The 20,386-nt window shown below is 42.3% G+C and overlaps 1 protein-coding gene across 1 annotated transcript; it reads right to left on the bottom strand.

Annotated features, from left to right (window-relative positions):
* Nucleotides 1-303: 303 nt before the first annotated feature.
* On the bottom strand, nt 304-20,330 carry dolk (dolichol kinase). Its single transcript, XM_067969800.1, has 2 exons — nt 20,302-20,330; nt 304-6,843 (listed from the first exon to the last, which is right to left on the bottom strand). The coding sequence occupies exon 2, from the start codon at nt 6,673-6,675 to the stop codon at nt 5,104-5,106; it is 1,572 nt and encodes a 523-aa protein (XP_067825901.1). The 5' UTR covers nt 6,676-6,843; nt 20,302-20,330; the 3' UTR covers nt 304-5,103.
* Between the last annotated feature and the right edge of the window lie 56 nt (nt 20,331-20,386).

Here is a 20,386-nt window from a genome sequence, read left to right as displayed (position 1 = left end):
AAATAATGTGACTTTTATATGTTGTGATGGAAATATGTAACACGCAACCTTTAATAAAAGGACTTTTGAAGTTGACAATTATTTCAGTATGCTGTAGTAAACCTGCGAGAAATTGAGATAAGCTGTGAATCTCACTTGGAGGCCCTTGGCTCAGATACTCAAATGTTCTTTGTAATCAGTCAAGTTTTGGGGAACTTGTTTACGCCACTGGCAGAGGCTTGCTGGCCCTCTCGGTGTGGAAGTTGCGAAGGAAAGAGAAGATATTTTTATAAAATGGAATGATAAAACAATTAAACCCACCTGAATGATCAATAAGTTCCAATTTATTCTCAAAATTGTGACATTACACTTCCAGTGAATACAGTGCAAACTTTCCATACTCACTACAATACAACGAAAGCTTATCATGCAAGGTAGTCTATACATCAATGAAGTGCACCTAAATCAGTGATAGAATATTGGAAATCAGGTATGGATAAAGGGGGGGGGGTTGTTTAAGAGGCTTATACATGAATTATACCACAATCTGTACTATAGATATAACTAAGACATTTAATATCTTACATCTGTGGAGGAATGCTCAGTTAGCTAGCGTGGGAATAGGAGTGATGAGTTCCGGAAGTTTGATTAACTGCTTTACTTGGCGTGGGCCATTAAGAGGGGGTTTGCACTGAATGAAGGTGCTAAAATTATGAATCCCTTACACTGGAACATTTAGACACCCGTATGCGTGGGAATTATGAGTACATTTCTTTCATTGAATTTCTCCTGTTTCACCTCTGCTTCCTTTTATCTTTTCCTACTACTTCTCCCCGTCTCATGCCAACGGCTCCTGAGGGATGGTTCCAGGCATCCAGTTTCCTCTGGATAACAATGGAAGTGATCAGATGGTGATATGTGAGAGCTATTGGCTGTACGAGTGCAGACAAAGATATGTGCTGCAGAGTGTGAGTGAAGTGCGGGATATACAGAGGGATTTTCTGGTATTTTCTTTGGTAATGATGAGTGAAGGTGAGGGGAAGAGAGGGGAGAAGAAGCAGAGATGATACCTGAATAGGCCAGCAGGGATATGAGACTGTTTTTAAAAAAAAAAATCAAGGACCAATAAAAGTAGTAACTAGAGACAGTAGCCAAGTGAAAACTAATCCATTATCAGTGCAAAGTTGGAAAAAAAAAACAGTACTCAAAGGGTTAGCTGTTTGACGTAACTATACTAGCCATTGGATGCCATGCAAACTACATGAAGTTATCTTTTACTCATCATCTTAAGGGTTTAAAAAAGCTTGTATTGAGTGATTGCAGTTAGTGATGATTATATATAGATTTATTATACATGACTTGTACATTGTAGCCCTGTGAAATCTTGTTTCTTAACTCCATTCCATTATAAACAGTTGTACATGCATCTTATCAAAAGTTCATGATCAAGAAATCCTCAGTAAATTTCTTCAAACCAACAATCATTTTATAGTGAAGTGCATTAATCAAATAAAAGAAAAAATAATCTAACTGTGGGAAGTATTTAACTTGTATTGATAAAGTATCTCAGCTTGGGCTGGAACGGTGCTGAATTTATCAATTCAGCATCAGAGTGACCAGTCTTTTAGCAAACTGAAGCAATAAGAGACAGTATCCCTCTTGATGCATTCTATAAATTGTGCTTAATTCTTTTGGAATTAACTATGAGTCTGGAACACTAACTGTAGGGAGAAACTTTGATATAAACGTATTTGGTACCCTGACGCCTCCTCTGCAGGCAGTCACTCTTCCAGGTCCGCATGTCTGACATCCATCCAGTGTATGGCCCAGGTGGTTATTCTTCATTCGCAAGCTTGGTCAGTGAGTGTTGGCATGCTATTTCACCACAGGACATGTCATAGCCAAGCTTGATCCTACCTTATGTCTACACTCCGATGTCTCTCAGCTGACGTTACTGGATAGCAACTAGAACCAGGAACCCTAGCTTATTGTACTACCCGAACCCAGAAACAAAATGAGGCTTTTTTAATATTACAATGGGTTACTTATTTTGAAGATAAGGTGAATAGCAACAGTTTAAACCGATAGTTGATCAGCACAGCCCTAGTCGTGAAACTCATGACCTACCTAAGTAGCAATATTCCACCCCCCAAAAAAATGTTTCTTAAACGTCCACCAGTCAATTATTATGAGGTAGTGACTTTTTCTCCTTCATCAAAGAGATTAACTTTTCTCAGGTGTGGATCTGGTGTAACTACCTCCAAATCAGAAAACGTGACATCCACCTCAGTGAAATCTGGAATGTGACACATATCCCACTCAGCAAGAAAAAAATACGAAGTTTTAAAAAAAATTGGTACAGAATGTGATATAGTTGTGATTTTTTTCTTTAATGACTCGACCATTTGTAAACTGTGTGTGTGTGTGTGGGGGGGGGGGATGTTATCTGTCTCTGTTCTTTGTGCTCCCTGCACCAACAACAACATGCATTTATATAGCACCTTTAACATTGGAAAAGTAACCAAGGTGCTTCACAAGAGCATAATCAGACAAAAATTTACACCAAGCCAAAGAAGGAGATATTAGGACCAGACACCAATCACTGCTGAATGACAGGTAACTGACTCCCAGGTATCTGCCTCTGATTTTCTGGAGCAGTTCCTGTAAGGTGAATAGATTGGCCTAGTTTGAGTGACTTATTCATTCTTCCCCCTCCTGAATCCCTCCCCCCTACTATGGGGATTTCCTGCCCTCTTCAGTATTTCCTCCCCCAGTGACACATTACAATTTGTTCATGTTTACTGATGTTTACTCAGTATTAACATAATATATAATACTATTTATACTTTGTGAATATAGTTCTGCACTATTACTGGTTACTCTGGCAACAATCATGCCACTTCCCTTTGTACCAACTCCTGACTGTCGTGGCATTATTAAGGGGCATATCACAACTAATATTCATTATACATATTGTAAAATGCAGTGTACAGATTTCAGCCATGATTTTACACTCAGGAAAATCTCAAATCCCATCAGTGCATAAGTCACATGCCCAGGTTTGCAGATCTTATGAACCCTGTTTTGAGGTGTGGTCTATACACCTGATTTCCACCAATGGAAATCCAAACCACTCATATCATTAGATCTGCTGGGTCAGAGGACAATTAAAATATTGTTCTTTAGTCAACACTTGCTCTTTTTAAAAACAAAATCCTTAATTTCTCCTCTCGCCTCCTCCTCTGAAAGTGTTGATTTGTGTTAGAATATGGTTCTGACAGTGTCCTCCAGTACCTCATAGAATCTCATAGTACAGAAGAAGGCCATTCAGCCCATCCTGCCTGTATTGGCTCATTGGAAGAGCTTTCCAATTAGTCCCCATCCCCTGCTTTTTCCCCATAGTCCTGCATGTTTTCCCCTTTCAAGTAAATATCCAAATTTCTCTTGAAAGTTACTATTGAATCTGCTTCTGCCACCCTTTCATGCAGCGCATTCCAGATCATAACAATTCACTGCATAAAAAATATTCTCCACCTCCCCTCTGGTTCTTTTGTCAATTGCCTTGCTTAAATGTCCAATTATTTTGTGTGAACCTGGACAGCAAGCATCAGCCATTTATTTGATAATGGGGGAGAAGGGGGGGGGGGGGAACAGAAAAGAGAAAGCATTATTATTGAGCCCAAACCTGTCCTCACCCAAAGTCCACGAGACCTTTCCAGCAGCAGGAGTCACTGGACAATGATCACGAATGGGAACAAAAAACAAAATACTGCAGATGCTGGAATTCTGAAACAAAAACAGAAAATTCTGGGAAGACTCAGCAAGTCAGGCAGCATTTGTAAAGAAAGGTAAACAGTTAACCTTCAGGTGTAACCCTTTATCAGAACACCTCTGACGAAGAGTTACACCTGAAACGTTAACCCTTTTCCTTTCTTTACAGATTTTGCTTGACCAGCATTTTTGGTTTTTGTCTCAGATTTCCAGCATCTGCAGCATTTTATTTTTTTTCAAAATATAGAAACATAGAAAAATTTACGGCACAGAAGGAGGCCATTTGGCCCATCGTGTCTGTGACTGTCAAAAAAGAGCTACCCAGCCTAATCCCACTTTCCAGCGCTTGGTCCGTAGCCTTGTAGGGTATGGCATTTCAAATGCATATTGAAGTAATATAATGAATTGTTTTTACATTCATTCACAGAATGTGGGCATCACTGGCAACCCTGAGAAGGTGGTAAGAAGGCCTAGCACCACCTTCTTGAACCACTGGTAGCAGTTCTATACAACTGAGTGGCTTGCTAGGCCATGTTGGTGTGGGACTTTACTTACATATAGGCCAGACCAGGTAAGGATAGCAGGTTTCCTTCCCTAAAAGACATTAGTGAACCAGTGGGTTTTGATTGGGTAAAAAATTGACACGGAGGTCACTTTTTTGGTCAATCAAGCATCAGAAATATAAAGATTGACATGATTGCTTCGATGGTAGGAGCACATGATTTTATTTTGTTTTATTTTTTTTACCAAACTTAAAAGTACCACTCAAAAAATTTTCTCTCTTCAAAGTGATGACTTGTGTTAAGCCACATGTGAAAGGCACCAGTAGTCTGCTCAATTGTCAATCTGATATTTCAGGCATAGTTCTTCATTCATCAGTTCGGATGAAGGGCTGTGCCTGAAATGTGAACATCTTCCTTTCTTTATAGATTCTGCCTATCAGGAGTGGGAACCCTGGCTGATTTATTTTTATCCACCTCCCTCGCCCAGGTTGAGACTAGTTAATTCAGCACAGGCCAGGGAATAAACCAGGGACCTGCCTAGTGCGTATGGCTTAATTTCACATTGGGGAATTAATTCATCAACCAAACCATTGGGGAAGCCTTGACGCTTTCTTTTGTATTTTTGCTAACATTGCCTTGAACTAATAATTTATCAGTTAGGTATTAGTTGCTGGGATCACCTAAGAATAAATTAAAATAAGCTAATTAAGTTAGATACAAAATATTATAATTTCTTTCTTCTGGTGGTATTTGTATGATTTTTGTTGAATTTCAACAAAAGGGATACTGCCCTTGTACCAGCAAAAACAGCACATTCACTGCAATGTCAGTGTATCTCCAACAATCTCATTCAGACCATCAGCATAACGAAAAGATACAAAGGCAAAAGAAGATTGTCTATTTGATCGGTGTAAGCTTCTAGCAGGGAGACTATACCAATGGATCCCACAATCCAGATGTAGCTGCCATTCAGACTCACTGTTTTATCAAAGATCAGAATCAAAGCAACAGCAATGATCTGGGCAAAGACAGAGGTAGCTGTTCCTTCAAAGGTCTTCTTAGTTCCAGGCCATCTAACTTCCCCCATTGTGCTGCCAAAAGCAGAGGCCATGGCATCGCCAATCCCCACAGCCAGGACTCCAGCATAGGGCGCCAGTGCTACCTCTCCTGGAAAAGAACTTTTGGGGACAAACACTCCGGGGAACAGCCATACTGGCAGGGTCAGGCCTAGCAGCAGGTAAATATGTGTCAGGATCAATGGACCGCTATCACGGTCATCAAGAAACAGGGTCAGCATTTGTCTCAATTTCATTCCAAGCGGTTTAATCCTAAAATGTCTTATATATTCCAAAACTACAAATGCAGCAAAACAAACTACTGCGGCAATGTAGAGTAACTGACGATCATAGATGAGTCCTGGGACATAGGTTGCCACTATAATGATATGAAAGCTTTTTCGCATAACAGTGGAAGCTTTGTATGGTTTAGATCCAGATGATTGCTTAGTGCTTTGGTGAAAGACAATGACTGACGCAAGAAGTGCCAGTGCGATCCAGTAGTTTATTAGGTAGATCCTGGTTCTTGTGTTGGTGAGGAAGTTGACAAGCCAACCAAAAAGATCCTTCCTGGTCAGTCGGTAGAACCATGGTACCATGATTCCCAATCCAAAAACTATTGCCATCACATGGAAAATCAATGATGAAACCCAGGTTTCAGAGTCCATAAAACAGTAAAAAATAGTGAAAACTAGTCCCAAAAGGGCTGTCCCAACTACAGCCACCAAGAGGAACGATGCAAGCGGATCAAATCTGCCATCTCCGAAAGTCAAAGAGCGTTTGATGAGCTGGTTAGTGACTATGCTCAAACCTGTCAAGAACAACATAACTTCTCCTGGGGTGAAGCTCCGGGGCATAATATAAAGGACAATGAGAGAAAGATAGACGAAAATCAATAGCACCTCCAGGATTTCGATGACCTCGGAAACAGAAAGAGAGTGCTTAAGGGTGTAAATTATGGCACTGGCTGCGAAACCATATACAATGCTGGTATTAGTGGGAAGTGGCTTTGTGAGGCCCAAAGCCAGTAACGAGACAAACAGAGCTATGGCCATACCTGCAGCCGAACACACAATGCAGAACCGCTCAAAGTGCGCGTTTCCGACCATTTCCCACCGCTCCTTTAACACAATCCCTAGCAGAGGCAAAACCACGCTAGCTGGCAGCAGTCCACTGCTAAAAGCCCGTCTGTATTGAAAAACTGCATTGCCGGACTTTAGCAACCGGTCCCACTTGTGCTGGACATAATAAGCCTGAACTGCCAAGGCAAGTATGCACCAAGAAAACTTGTTCCAGATCACAGCGTGGACAGACAGCACAATGATGAAAACAATGAAAGACTCCACAAAGACAGGATTTTTCAACATGTTTGCAGACTCTTCTGACGTACAGTCCCGAGAACGTTTTAATTACTCAAGAATCCAGGAAAGTGCGGTTTCATTCCAACTGCCAGAAATGATTGTTAAATTTTTCTTCTGTCTGATCGGACTTTCTTCCACCTTTTGCAACCGGGTAGATCTAACTCACTGTCAGACCTGGAACAGAGATTGTAATGTAGGCCACGTTAGTTACAGTTAGATTATAAGACAATGTGTCAAATGTTGTAGAGAGGCTTTTTCATCTATCTGTGCATCGGTCAAAGGAGCATGGTAACAGCATAGGTAAGTCACATAAATGAGTGAAATTTAACAAATTGTTAGACTCAGCAAGTTTGCAGACATTTGTCTTTAATTAGAGCTCACTTCATACTGGGGAAGTTAGCAGGTAAGCACAGTGCAGTCTGAAGTTCAGCCCGCAGTGCTTATGGATTTCCTGCTCAGGTCACTTTATTTTCCCAACAAACAAAAAAATTCTCAAATAATGTGTGATTTTCAAATAATGTAGTATTTTTAGTGTTCTTCCCAGGTTATGCTTTGAAGAGAATCTTATAGTAATGGAATAAACAGAATCCACTTTGTACAACATAGTCTCTGGAAAAACTTCCAAGAAGCAGAACCTTGATAAAATACATATATTCTCATTATTAAGTGACTCGATACCCATCTGGCAATTAGTAACAGAATATTTTTTTTCAACACTCCATTATTTCAGTGATAAACTGGCAGAAAAAAAATCAAATACAGCTTGGATATGTCATCAGATTATAATACATGGTGCAGAGTGAACTACAGCCAATTCATTTCCAGTTAAAGATAAATAAAATAAATGCAGAAACTGCTTAAAACAGTTGGTGGTCCGATGCAGAATCACTAATATTATCTTACTACCAATATTACTATTTTGCTAAATAAAAAAAACCTACCACTTGTTAGGCAGCTGGGCTGAACAGGCTCCAGCTGTTTGTTCCACACTCCAGCTGCTTGTTCTATGCACCAGCTAGCTGCCTGATGTAATTTCCTGGACAACATGTATTACAATACCAAACAGGACAGGCTAATGGTGGTATCTGTCACTCCAGCAGACGCAATATACAACTTCTGCCATCAATAAAATGAATACAAAAATCGATTGTACACTGTGTTTTGTATTCTCTACCTAAACATAGGAACATAAGTAGGCCATTCAGCCCTTAAGCCTGTTCCACCGTTCAATTAGATCATGGCTGATCTGTATCTTAACTCCATCCACCACCTTCAATCCGTAACCCTTGCCTAACAAAAATCTATCAATCTTAGTTTTGAAATTTTCAATTGACCTAGCCTCAACAGCTTTTCGGGGGAAGAGAATTCCAGATTTCCACTGCCCTTTGTGTAAATAAATGCTTTCTGACATCACCCCATAACAGCCTAGCTCGAATTTTAAGGTTGTGCCCCCTTGTTCTGGACTCCTCCACCAGAGGAAATAGTTTCTCTCTATCTACCCTATCAACTCCTTTGATCATCTTCAACACCTCAATTAGATCACCTCTTAGTGTTCTATATTCAAGGGAATACAAGCCCAGTCTATAAAACCTGTCCTCATAATTTAACACTTTTAGCCCCGGTATCATTCTGGTGAATCTGTGCTGCACCCCTTCCAAGGCCAATGTCTCCTTCCTGAGGTGTGGTGCCCAGAAATGAATGCAGTACTCCTGATGGGGTCTAACCAGAGCTCTGTGCAGCTGTAACATAACTTCCACTCCTTTGTAAATCAGCCCGCTTGAGGTAAAGGCCAACATTCCATAAGGCTTTTTAACCAGTTTAAATATGTGATACTGAAAGTCTCTCTTCACTGGCTGAAAATTGCCTAATAAATTTAGAATTGTTGTAAGGCTTTCAGCACCTTGTGATTTTGGGCATTTTATTCAGTGCTTTCCTGGGCTGTCTTTTTTTTCTGTTTCCTGAGGATATTTTTTCATGTCTATGTTTTATTTATGCATCATTATTATAGTGCTACTTGTGTCCTTAGCCCTCCCTCCATCATCCATAGACAACTAACATATGATTTATGCTTTTGTTTCATATCACTGCTGGTAAGGTATGTGTTATAATTTTTAGTTTAAAGTATATATTGTAAATAGCCAAATTATATGAATGAATCAAAAGCAAAATAATGTGGATGCTGGAAATCTGAAATAAAAACAGAAAATGCTGGAAATACTCAGCAAGACAGGCAGCATCTGTGGAGAAAGGAACAGAGTTAACGTTTCAGGTCAATGATCCTTCGTCAGAACTGGAAGAAGTCGAAGATTAAACAGTTTTTAAGCAAGTACAGAGTCAGGGAAAGGGGTGGGGGAAGGAAGGGGAGGAGAGAACAAAAGGGAAGGTCTCTGATAGGGTGGAGGGCAGGAGTGATTAAATGATAAAAGGAATGATGGTGCAAGGCAGGCAGGATGGTAATGGGACAGGAAATAAAAGATAGGTCTAGAGGACTTGTAAATGGCAATATCAGAACCATTACCACCACTTGCTGTCCGAAAAAATGGGAGCAGTGGTTATGATCTGAAGTCATTGAAATCAATGTTGGAGTCTGGAAGACTGTAAAGTGCCTAATCGAAAGATGAAGTGCTGTTCCACGAGCTTCCTCAGAACAGTGTAAGAGGCCGAGGGCAGAGGGGTCAGAGTGGGAGTGGGAAGGGGAATTAAAATGGCAAGCGACCGGCAGGTCAGGGTCACGCTTGCGGATTGAGCAGAGGTGTTCAGCAAAGCGATCACCCAATCTGCATTTGGTCTCCCCAATGTAGAGAAAACCGCATTATGAGCAGCGAATACAGTATACTAAATTGAAAGAAGTACAAATAAATCGCTCTTTCACCTGGAAGAAGTGTTTGAGGCCCTGGACAGTGGAAAGGGAGAAGGTGAAAGGGCAGGTGTTGCATCTCCTGCGCTCGCACGGGAAGGTGCCATGGGGAGGAGAGCGGGTGTTGGAAGAGTGGACCAGGGTGTTGCAGAGGGAGCAGTCCCTTCAGAACGCTGAAAGGGGGGGCGGGGAGGGGAAGAGAAGATGTACTTGGTGGTGGGATAGCTGGTGGTGGTGGAAATGGTGGAGGATGATACATTAAATGTGGAGGCAGGTGGGGTGGAAGGTGAGGACAAAGGGGACCTTATCATGGTTCTGGGAGGGAGGGAAAGGGGTCAGGGCAGAAGTGCGAGAAATAGGATGGACATGGTTGAGAGCAGTTAACTACAGTGGAGGGGAATCCTAGGTTGAGGAAAAAGGAAGACATAAGGGAAGCACTGATGTGGAAGGTAGCATCGTCAGAACAGGTGCGACGGAGACGGAGAAACTGGGAGAAGGGAACAGAGTCCTTACAGGAAGTGAGGTGGGAGGTATTGTAATCAAGGTAGCTGTGGGAGTCGGTGGGCTTATAATAGATATTGGTTGACAGCCTATCCCCAGCAATGAAGATAGAGAAGTCAAGGAAGGGAAGGGAAGAGTTGGAGATGGACCATGTGAAGGTGAGGGAAGGGTGGAAATTGGAAGAAGAGTTGATGAAATTTTCCAGTTCGGGGCGAGAGGAGGTAGCGTCATCGATCCAGCCATCAATGTACCGGAAAAAAAGGTGAGGGAGGTGACCTGAGTAGTACTGGAACAAGGAACGTTCCATGTATCCCACAAAAAGGCAGGCATAGATGGGACCCATACGGGTTCTCATGGCGACACCTTTTATTTGGAGGAAGTGAGTGCAGTCAAAGGAGAATTTGTTCAACGCAAGAACAAGTTCAGCCAGGCGGAGAAGGGTGGTGTTGGATGGGGACTGGATGGGCCTCTGTTCGAGGGAGAAGCGGAGGGCGTGCAGGCCATCCTAGTGGGGGATGGAGGTGTAGAGGGACTGGATGAATGGCAGGACATTTAATTGGCAATAGGGAAGCAGGGAGTTTGGTTTTCTTAGAAAGTAATTGTGATAGATTGCAAACCTATTGAAATGAGATAGCTGATTTCTTTTTGTACGTATGGATAAAGAGTTAATTCTTTTTCACAAAATAGTTCCTCTCACTGGAAGTGAGCGAGACTTATCAGGACTATTGCTTAATTCTCAAGATTAGGGATCTATTATGAATGAAACTTATAATTAAGGGTCATTAAAGTCAGTTTTTATTTCCAATTTAAAAACCCAGGTTTTCAGGATTTATTTTTAATATAAAAAAAGAGAAAATCAGTGAGGGAACCTTGGACTCCAAAAAACCCAGGCAAATTTGGAGAAAGTCAGTAAAAAGCAATTTTTATTTTGAACATCACTAAAACCCAAGAAAACAAGGGACTTAAAAAGGTGCAGTCAAGCTAAATGAGAAATCACAATTATTTACATAGTTTACAGATAATACTTTTATAGGACTCACCATCAGACCATCACTTGAAGAGTGAAAGAAATAACGTGCATTTATATAGCGCCTTTCATGTCCTCAGGACGTCCCAAAGCACTTTACAGTCAATATAATGCTTTTGAAGTGTAGTCGCTGTTGTAATGTAGGGAAGCACAGCAGCCAATTTGCACACAGCAAGGTCCCACAAACAGCAATGAGATAATGACCAGGTAATCTGTTTTAGTGACGGCTGAGGGATAAATATTGGCCAGTACACCGGGGAGAAGTTGCCTGCTCTTCTTTGAATAGTACCATGGAATCTTTTACGTTCACCTGAGAGGGCTTAACGTCTCTTCTGAAACACGGCACTTCCAACAGTGTAGCATTCCCCCAGGACTGCACTGGTCAGCCTAGATTTTGTGCTCAAGTCTCTGCAGGGGGACTTGAACCCACAATTTTCTGACTCAGAGGTAAGAGTGCTACTATTGAGCCAACGCTGACTTAACCCCATAAAAACTAATAGTGAAATTGACGAACCAATGTTTATTGCTATGCCTCCAGCCACTTACCTGCTACTATGATAGTGTATGCTAAAAACTACTGGAGAATATGCAAGAGAATGTTGCAATTTTGCTTTTAATAAACGAGGTGTGACCATAACCAGACATTACATAAAATTACACAGAACGTACAGCACAGAAACAGGCCATTCGGCCCAATAGGTCCATGCCGGTTTATGCTCCACATGAGCCTCCTCCCTCCCTCCTTCATCTAACCATATCAGCATATCCTTCTATTCCTTTCTGTCTCTTGTGTTTATCTAGATTCCCCTTAAATGTATCTATGCTAGTCGCCTCAACTACTCCTAGTGGTAGCGAGTTCCATATTCTAACCACTCTCTGGGTAAAGAGGTTTCTCCTGAATTCCCTATTGGCTTTATTAGTGACTATCTTATATTTATGGCCCCTAATTCTGGTCTCCCCCGCAAGTGGAAACATCTCTATGTTTACCCTATCAAACCCTTTTATCATCTTAAAGGCCTCTATCAAGTCACCCCTCAGTCTTCTCTTTTCTAGAGAAAAGAGCCCCAGCCTACTCAACCCTTCCTGATAGGTATAACCTCTCAGTTCTGGTATCATCCTAGTAAATCTTTTTTGCACTTTATCCAGTGCCTCTATCTCCTTTTTATAATATGGAGACCAAAACTGTTCATAGTACTCAAAGTGTTGTCTAACCAAGGTTCTATGCCAGTTTAACTTAATTTCTCTGCTTTTCAATTCTATCCCTCTAGAAATGAACCCCAGTGCTTGGTGCTTTTTTTTATGGCCGTATTAACCTGTGTCGCTACTTTTAGTGATCTGTGTATCTGTGCCCCCAGATCCCAATGCTCCTCTGCTCCATTTAGACTCCTGTTATCCAAGCAGTATGTGGCCCCCTTATTCTTCCTACCAAAATGTAATACCTCACACTTATCTATATTGAAATTCATTTGCCAATTACATGCCCAGGCTGCTAGTTTATTAATGCTTTCCTGTATTTTGTCGCAGACCTCCAATTTGGTGTCATCTACAAATTTTGAAATTGTACTTCCGATTCCAGAGTCCAAATCGTTTATGTAAATGTTGAACAACAGTGGTCCCAGCACTGATCCTTGTGGAACACCACTTCCCACCTTTTGCCAGTCTGAGTAATTACCTTTAATCCCTACTCTGTTTTCTGTTTTGTACCCAGATTGCTATCCATTCTTCTACTTGTCCCCTTACGCCACATGCTATGACCTTAGTCACGAGTCTACAATATCAAAGGCCTTTTGAAAATCCAAATATATTACATCTACTGCATTACCCTTGTCTACCTGTTACTTCTTCAAAGAATTCAATAAGGTTGGTCAAGCATGAATTTCCCTTTTGAAATCCGTGCTGACTATTCTTTATTATATTTTCGGTTTCTAGATGTTTTTCTATTATATCTTTGAGTAAGGATTCAATTATCTTTCCTACCACTGACGTTAAGCTAATTGGTCTATAGTTCCCTGGACTGGTTCGATCTCCCTTTTTAAATATCACATTAGCTGTCCGCCAGTCCTCTGGCACAATTCCCTTTTCTGATGAATTATTATATATATGTAACAGTGCCTCTGCTATCTCTTCCCTAACTTCTTTTAATAGGCATGAATGCAATCCATCCGGACCAGGGGTTTTATTCTCTCTAAGTTTGATTAGTTTATCAATTATCTCCTCCCTTTCTATCTTAAATATCTTTATATCCTTTTTGATCTCTTCTTCTAATGTCAAGCCCACCGTGTTAGTCTCCCTGGTAAATACTGAGGCAAAGTAATTATTTAATATTCCTGCCATTTCGCTGTCATTACTTGTGAGTTTATCGTGTGTATCTCTTAGTGGACCTATTCCTACCCTGATTTTTCTTTTGTTATTTATGTGTCTATAGAATACTTCACTATTTCTTTTTATATTCTTTAATAATTTAATTTCTTAGTTTCTCTTTGCCTTCCTAATTGATTTTTTGATTGCTTTCCTAACCTTTTCGTATTCCCTTTTGTCATCCTCTCCTTTGTTGTCTATGTACTTAGTGTATGCCTTTTTCTTCAGTTTCAATTTTTGTCTTATTTCTTTATTCTTCCATGGTATATCATTACTGGGTAGTTTGTTCTTGCTTTTTAGTAGGGTATATTTTTCTTGGACTCTATTAATCACCATTTTAAATGTTTCCCACTGCTGTTCTATTTCTTTATTAGTAAATGTTTCCAGTTTATTTTCCCTAGTTCCATTCTCATCCCCTTAAAAATCAGCTTTATTCCATTTTATTACTTTGGTCTTTGTCTTACTTATGTCCTTCTCAATCTTTATCTTGAACATTATTATGTTGTGATCGCTACTGCCCAGATGTTTCCCTCTGCTTCCTTCTCTTATCTGTTCTGGTTCATTTCCCATTACTAGATCCAGCAGTGCTTTCTCTCTTGTTGGGCTTTTTACATACTGGGTAAGAAGGGAGTCCTGCACACATTGTAAAAACTCAATTCCCTGTACCCCTTTACCTACCTATTCTTGCCAGTTTATTTGGGGATAGTTAAAATCTCCCATGATTATTATTCTATGTTCTTTACTTATTTCACAAATTTGCTTACATATTTCTTCCTCCGCCTCCTTTCCACTATTAGGCGGTCTGTAGTATACCCCTATTAGTGTGATTGATCCCTTATCTTTTAGTTCAATCCATATGGATTCTGTTTCTATCCTTCTGTCAGTTATGTCCCTTTTTTCTACTGCCATTGTTATCTCTAATTAAAACAGCAACTCCACCCCTCCATCTTCCTTCCCCATACTTTCTCATTATGTTCTAACTTGCAATATTTAGTTGTCAGTCCTGTCCTTTATGTAGCCATGTTTCAGTTATTCCTACTACACATGGTTCCTCAGTTCTCCCGTTTTATTTTGGATGCTGTGTACATTGCTGTACAGGCAGTTTAATTCATCTTGAATAGTTGTTCCTTTTACTTTATTTTTAACGGTGCTTTTATACTTCTGTTTTATAACTATATTTAGTCCTTGACTGTTCATGGTATCGTTATTCCTTATTCTGGTCTGACCTTTACACTCACCTCCTGTTTCTTTTATCCTTAAGCTATTGTTATTGCTACCAGATCCCTCCCCGCATCTTGCTAGTTTAAAGCCTTATGCACCGCCCTATTTATCCTCTCCACTAGGATTCCGGTCCCATTCTGGTTCAGGTGGAGCCCGTCCCAGCCGTACAGCTCCTTCCTGTCCTAGTACTGGTACTGGTACTGGTGTCAGTGTCCCATGAAATGGAACCTCTCCTTCCCACACCACTCTTCCAGCTAAGCATTCACCTTTCTGATCTGCCTATCCCTATGCCAATTAGCACATGGTTCAGGTAGTAAACCTGAGATTACCGCTCATGAGGTCCTGCTTTTTAATTTAGTTCCTAGCTTCTGATATTCCCTTAGCAGGACCTCCTCCTTGTTCTTCCTTATGTCATTGGTGCCGACCTGGATCACGAGAACTGGATCCTCCCCCTTCCCTTTCCAACTTCCTCTCCATTTGTCCTTTACCCTTGCACCAGGTAAGCAACACACCCTCCTGGACTCTTGGTCATGACTTCAGTGGACGCTATCTATCCCCCTGATTATAGAATCCCCTATGACTACAACCTTTCTATTTTGATCCTCCCCCCCACACCCCATCCTGGACTACCTCATGCTCCACGGTGCCATGGTTAGCTTTCTGGGCATCCTCCATTCAGCCTTCATCCTTATCCTCACAGGTATCAAGTATCTCGTACCTGTTGGATGGGACCAGTGTCTGCAGGATCTCCTTCTCTACCTCCCCCTCCCTTATGTGTCAGTGTCTCTAGCTTGCACTCCAGCTCAAAGACTCTGAGCCGAGTGTTTCAAGCTAGAGACATTTACTGCAGATGTGGCAATCTGGGACAGTCTCGCTGTCCACAAACTCCCACATATTACAGTCCCGACACACAGCCTGTACTGCCATCTCCAGTTTTTATTTATTTAATCAGAAGTTTATTTCTAGGACTAACAGAATCACTTGAGATCTTAATTATATTTAGTAAATGGATTTGGCTTGATTTCAAAATAATTAGTAATTAGTTAGTCTTTTAAAAAATGTTATGTATTTTTATTGAAGTTTTAAAAGTGGACAGATAGTTTATAGTCCCTTGGTTTAAATTGCTTAGCACCTCCTTCCCCCTCTGCACCTAATTCTCACACTCACCAAATTCCCAGTTGAAGTCCTCACTCTGTTAGCAATTAACGTGTTAGAGGTTCACTCTCTGTCATTACCAACCTCTGTGCTCAAGCTCTTGATTGATAGTCCCTGGAAGACTGAGGTTTTCAATGTGGTGACTGTCAGTGCTGTCCTTGCTCCATACGTAACAAGAAATAAGACTGACAATTGCAGCGGTATTAAGAATATAGTACAAAAGAAGATCCCGGTCCCTTCATAAAAATACAAATTGCACAGCATCTGTTTCTTTTCCTTCCAAACATTAAGCCCAGAGATGTGGATGCATCACATCTGTGTTGTCAGCATGGCATGCACAGCATACAAAGTGTGTGCTGACATCATGGTTGTGATGCACTTGCATCTCTGGACCTGATTTTTGGTGAGAAAACAAATGGAAATTTCAGGGCTTTTATCTCAAATTTGGGAGGACATTTTTTTGTGAACTGATTCATCATCCAAAAAATCCAGCAATTTATCGATGGAAATCTAAAATCTGATTATAATATTCCCTACTTATGATCAAAGGTACAGTGTGGGTACGGTAGCATAGTGGTTATGTTACTGGACTAGTAATCCAGAGGCCTGGACTAATAATCCAAAGTCCCACCACGGCAGCTGGGGAATTTAAATTCAATCAAATAAAAATCTGGAATGAAGAGAACTAGTATCAGTAATAGTGGCCATGAAACTACAGGATTGTCGTAAAAACTCATCTGGTTCACTAATGTCCTTTAGGGAAGGAAACCTGCCATCCTCCCTGGTCTGGCCTACATGTGACTCCAGACCCACAGCAATGTGGTTGATTCTTAATTGCCCTCTGAAATGGCCTAGCAAGCCACTCAGTTGTACAATCTCACTAAAAAAAAGTCATAAGAATAAAACCGGACGGACCACCCGGCATCGGACACGCCAAAGGCAAACCAAGCCCAGTCGACCCTGCAAAGTCCTCCTCACTAACATCTGGGGACTTGTGCCAAAATTGGGAGAACTGTCCTACAGACTAGTCAAGCAACAGCCTGACATAGCCATACTCACAGAATCGTACCTTTCAGCCAACGTCCCAGACTCTTCCATCACGATCCCTGGGTATGTCCTGTCCCACCGGCAGGACAGACCGACCAGAGGTGGTGGTACAGCGATATACAGTCAGGAGGGAGTGGCCCCTGGAAGTCCTCAACATTGACCCTGGACCCCGTGAAATCTCATGGCATCAGGTCAAACACGGGCAAGGAAACCTCCTGCTGATTACCACCTACCGTCCTCCCTCAGCTGATGAATCAGTCCTCCTCTTGGAGGAAGCACTGAGGGTAGCAAGGGTACAGAATGTACTCTGGGTGGGGGACTTCAATATCCATCACCAAGAGTGGCTCGGTAGCACCACTACTGACCGAGCTGGCCGAGTCCTGAAGGACATAGCTGCCAGACTGGGCCTGCGGCAGGTGGTGGGCGAACCAACACGAGGGAAAAACTTACTTGACCTCATCCTCACCAATCTACCTGTCGCAGATGCATCTGTCCATGACCGTATTGGTAGGAGTGGCCACCGCACAGTCCTTGTGGAGACAAAGTCCCATCTTCACACTGAGGACACCATCCAACATGTTGTGTGGCACTACCACCGTGCTAAATGGGATAGATTCAGAACAGATCTAGCAGCTCAATACTGGGCATCCATGAGGCGCTGTGGGCCATCAGCAGCAGCAGAATTGTATTCCAGCACAATCTGTAACCTCATGGCCTGGCATATTCCTCACTCTACCATTACCAACATGCCAGGGGATCAACACTGGTTCAATGAGGAGTGTAGAAGAGCATGCCAGGAGCAGCACCAGGCGTACCTAAAAATGAGGTGCCAACCTGGTGAAGCTACAACTCAGGACTACATGCATGCTAAACAGCGGAAGCAACATGCTACAGACAGGGCTAAGCGATTCCACAACCAACGGATCAGATCAAAGCTCTGCAGTCCTGCCACATGCAGTCGTGAATGGAAGTGGACAATTAAACAACTAACGGAAGGAGGAGGATCTGTAAACATCCCCATCCTCAATGATGGCGGAGTCCAGCAAGTGAGTGCAAAAGACATGGCTGAAGCGTTTGCAACCATCTTCAGCCAGAAGAGTGGATGATCCATCTCAGCCTCCTCCCGATATCCCCACCATCACAGAAGCCAGTCTTCAGCCAATTCGATTTACTCCACGTGATATAAAGAAACAGCTAAGTGCACTGGATGCAGCAAAGGCTATGGGCCCCGACAACATCCCGGCTGTAGTGCTGAAGACTTGTGCTCCAGAACTCGCTGCGCCTCTAGCCGAACGGTTCCAGTACAGCTACAACACTGGCATCTACCCGACAATGTGGAAAATTGCCTAGGTATGTCCTGTCCACAAAAAGCCGGACAAATCCAATCTGGCCAATTACCGCCCCATCAGTCTACTCTCAATCATCAGCAAAGTGATTGAAGGTGTCGTTGACAGTGCTATCAAGCAGCACTTACTCACCAATAACCTGCTCACCTACGCTCAGTTTGGGTTCCGCCAGGACCACTCGGCTCCAGACCTCATTACAGCCTTGGTCCAAACATGGACAAAAGAGCTGAATTCCAGAGGTGAGGCGAGAGTGACTGCCCTTGACATCAAGGCAGCATTTTATCAAGTGTGGCACCAAGGAGCCCTTGTAAAATTGAAGTCAATGGGAATCAGGGGGAAAACTCTCCAGTGGCTGGAGTCATACCTAGCACAAAGGAAGATGGTAGTGGTTGTTGGAGGCCAATCATCTCAGCCCCAGGTCAATGCTGCTGGAGTTCCTCAGGGCAGTGTCCTAGGCCCAACCATCTTCAGCTGCTTCATCAATGACCTTCCCTCCATCATAAGGTCATAAATAGGGATGTTCGCTGATGATTGCACAATGTTCAGTTCCATTCGCAACCCCTCAGATAATGAAGCAGTCCATGCCCGCATGCAGCATGACCTGGACAACATCCAGGCTTGGACTGATAAGTGGCAAGTAACATCCGCGCCAGACAATGACCATCTCCAACAAGAGAGAGTCTAACCACCTCCCCTTGACATTCAACGGCATTACCATCGCCGAATCCCCCGCCATCAACATCCTGGGGGTCACCATTGACCAGAAACTTAACTGGACCAGCCATATATATACTGTGGCTACAAGAACAGGTCAGAGGCTGGGTATTCTGCAGCGAGTGACTCACCTCCTGACTACCCAAAGCCTTTCCACCATCTACAAGGCACAAGTCAGGAGTGTGATGGAATACTCTCCACTTGCCTGGATGAGTGCAGCTCCAACAACACTCAAGAAGTTCGACACCACGCAGGACAAAGCAGCCCGCTTGATTGGCACCCCATCCACCACCCTAAACATTCACTCCCTTCACCACCAGCGCACTGTGGCTGCAGTGTGTACCATCCACAGGATACACTGCAGCAACTCGCCAAGGCTTCTTCGACAGCACCTGCCAAACCCGTGACCTCTACCACCTAGAAGGACAAGGGCAGCAGGCATATGGGAACAACACCACCAACACGTTCCCCTCCAAGTCACACAACATCCCGACTTGGAAATATATTGTTGTTCCTTCATTGTCGCTGGGTCAAAATCCTGGAACTCCCTAACAGCACTGTGGGAGAACCTTCACCACATGGACTGCAGCGGTTCAAGAAGGCGGCTCACCACCACCTCCTCAAGGGCAATTAGGGATGGGCAATAAATGCTGGCCTCGTCAGCGACGCCCACATCCCATGAACGAATAAAAAAAGTGAAACTGATTGTATGCCAATTCAAAGACACAGAACTGTATTTATTTTTAAGAACTAAAATGAGGGAATTTTACTCCAAATGAGTGAGACTCGTGAGGTTTGCTACTGTGTTGGGCTGACAACAAACCACTGGACGCGTATACATAGCAGGGCTCAGGAAACGGATTGCACATGCCCAGTACAAAATGTCCAAACAAGCAAAAAAAAAGCAAATTGAAGCGTTGAATCAAAAATACAGTACAAATTTTAATTGACATAATCGTTGTGACAGTCAGAAATATCAAACCACTGGTAGGAACATTTATAGTGTGCCAATCACAATAAACCTTTCCTTGTCGTAATGTTAATTCATTTGCAGCTACCCTGTAGTACACACCCTAATCCTCCCGTTGCAATTCAAAAAAGGTGGGTCGAAGCAAAAACGGTCAGCTCAGCGGTCTACTAAATAATAATGTTAGCAGCAGCAAGTGGCAGAAAAATAGTGGCAGTCTGAAGTGCTCTACAGTAGCATTGATTTTAATGAACAGGAATAATAGGGAGGGGTGCTGATTAGCAAAAATCCATTGATATAAAAACCCTCATTCGCTTGCAGACACTGTGAAAATGAAAATGATCATAGAGAGGAACATTCCCATTTTAATATTCGATCAGTAAAACAAAATAGTAAATAAATGTCCAAAAAAAAATCCATTAAAAAAAAAATCTCTTACCACACATCTGTCACCTTCTAGGGGGGCGGCCATAGTGAAACGACAATCACGTGACACGGGCCAGACGAAGTGAAGTCGGTTTGAC

Source organism: Heptranchias perlo, chromosome 31 (assembly GCF_035084215.1).
Source record: "Heptranchias perlo isolate sHepPer1 chromosome 31, sHepPer1.hap1, whole genome shotgun sequence".
Taxonomy (NCBI): domain Eukaryota; kingdom Metazoa; phylum Chordata; class Chondrichthyes; order Hexanchiformes; family Hexanchidae; genus Heptranchias; species Heptranchias perlo.
This window is presented reverse-complemented; position numbering and strand designations above follow the sequence as displayed.

What these genes read in the sequence shown, in the direction of transcription:
- dolk (XM_067969800.1), bottom strand. Translation starts at nt 6,675, where the DNA reads ATGTTGAAAAATCCTGTCTTTGTGGAGTCTTTCATTGTTTTCATCATT.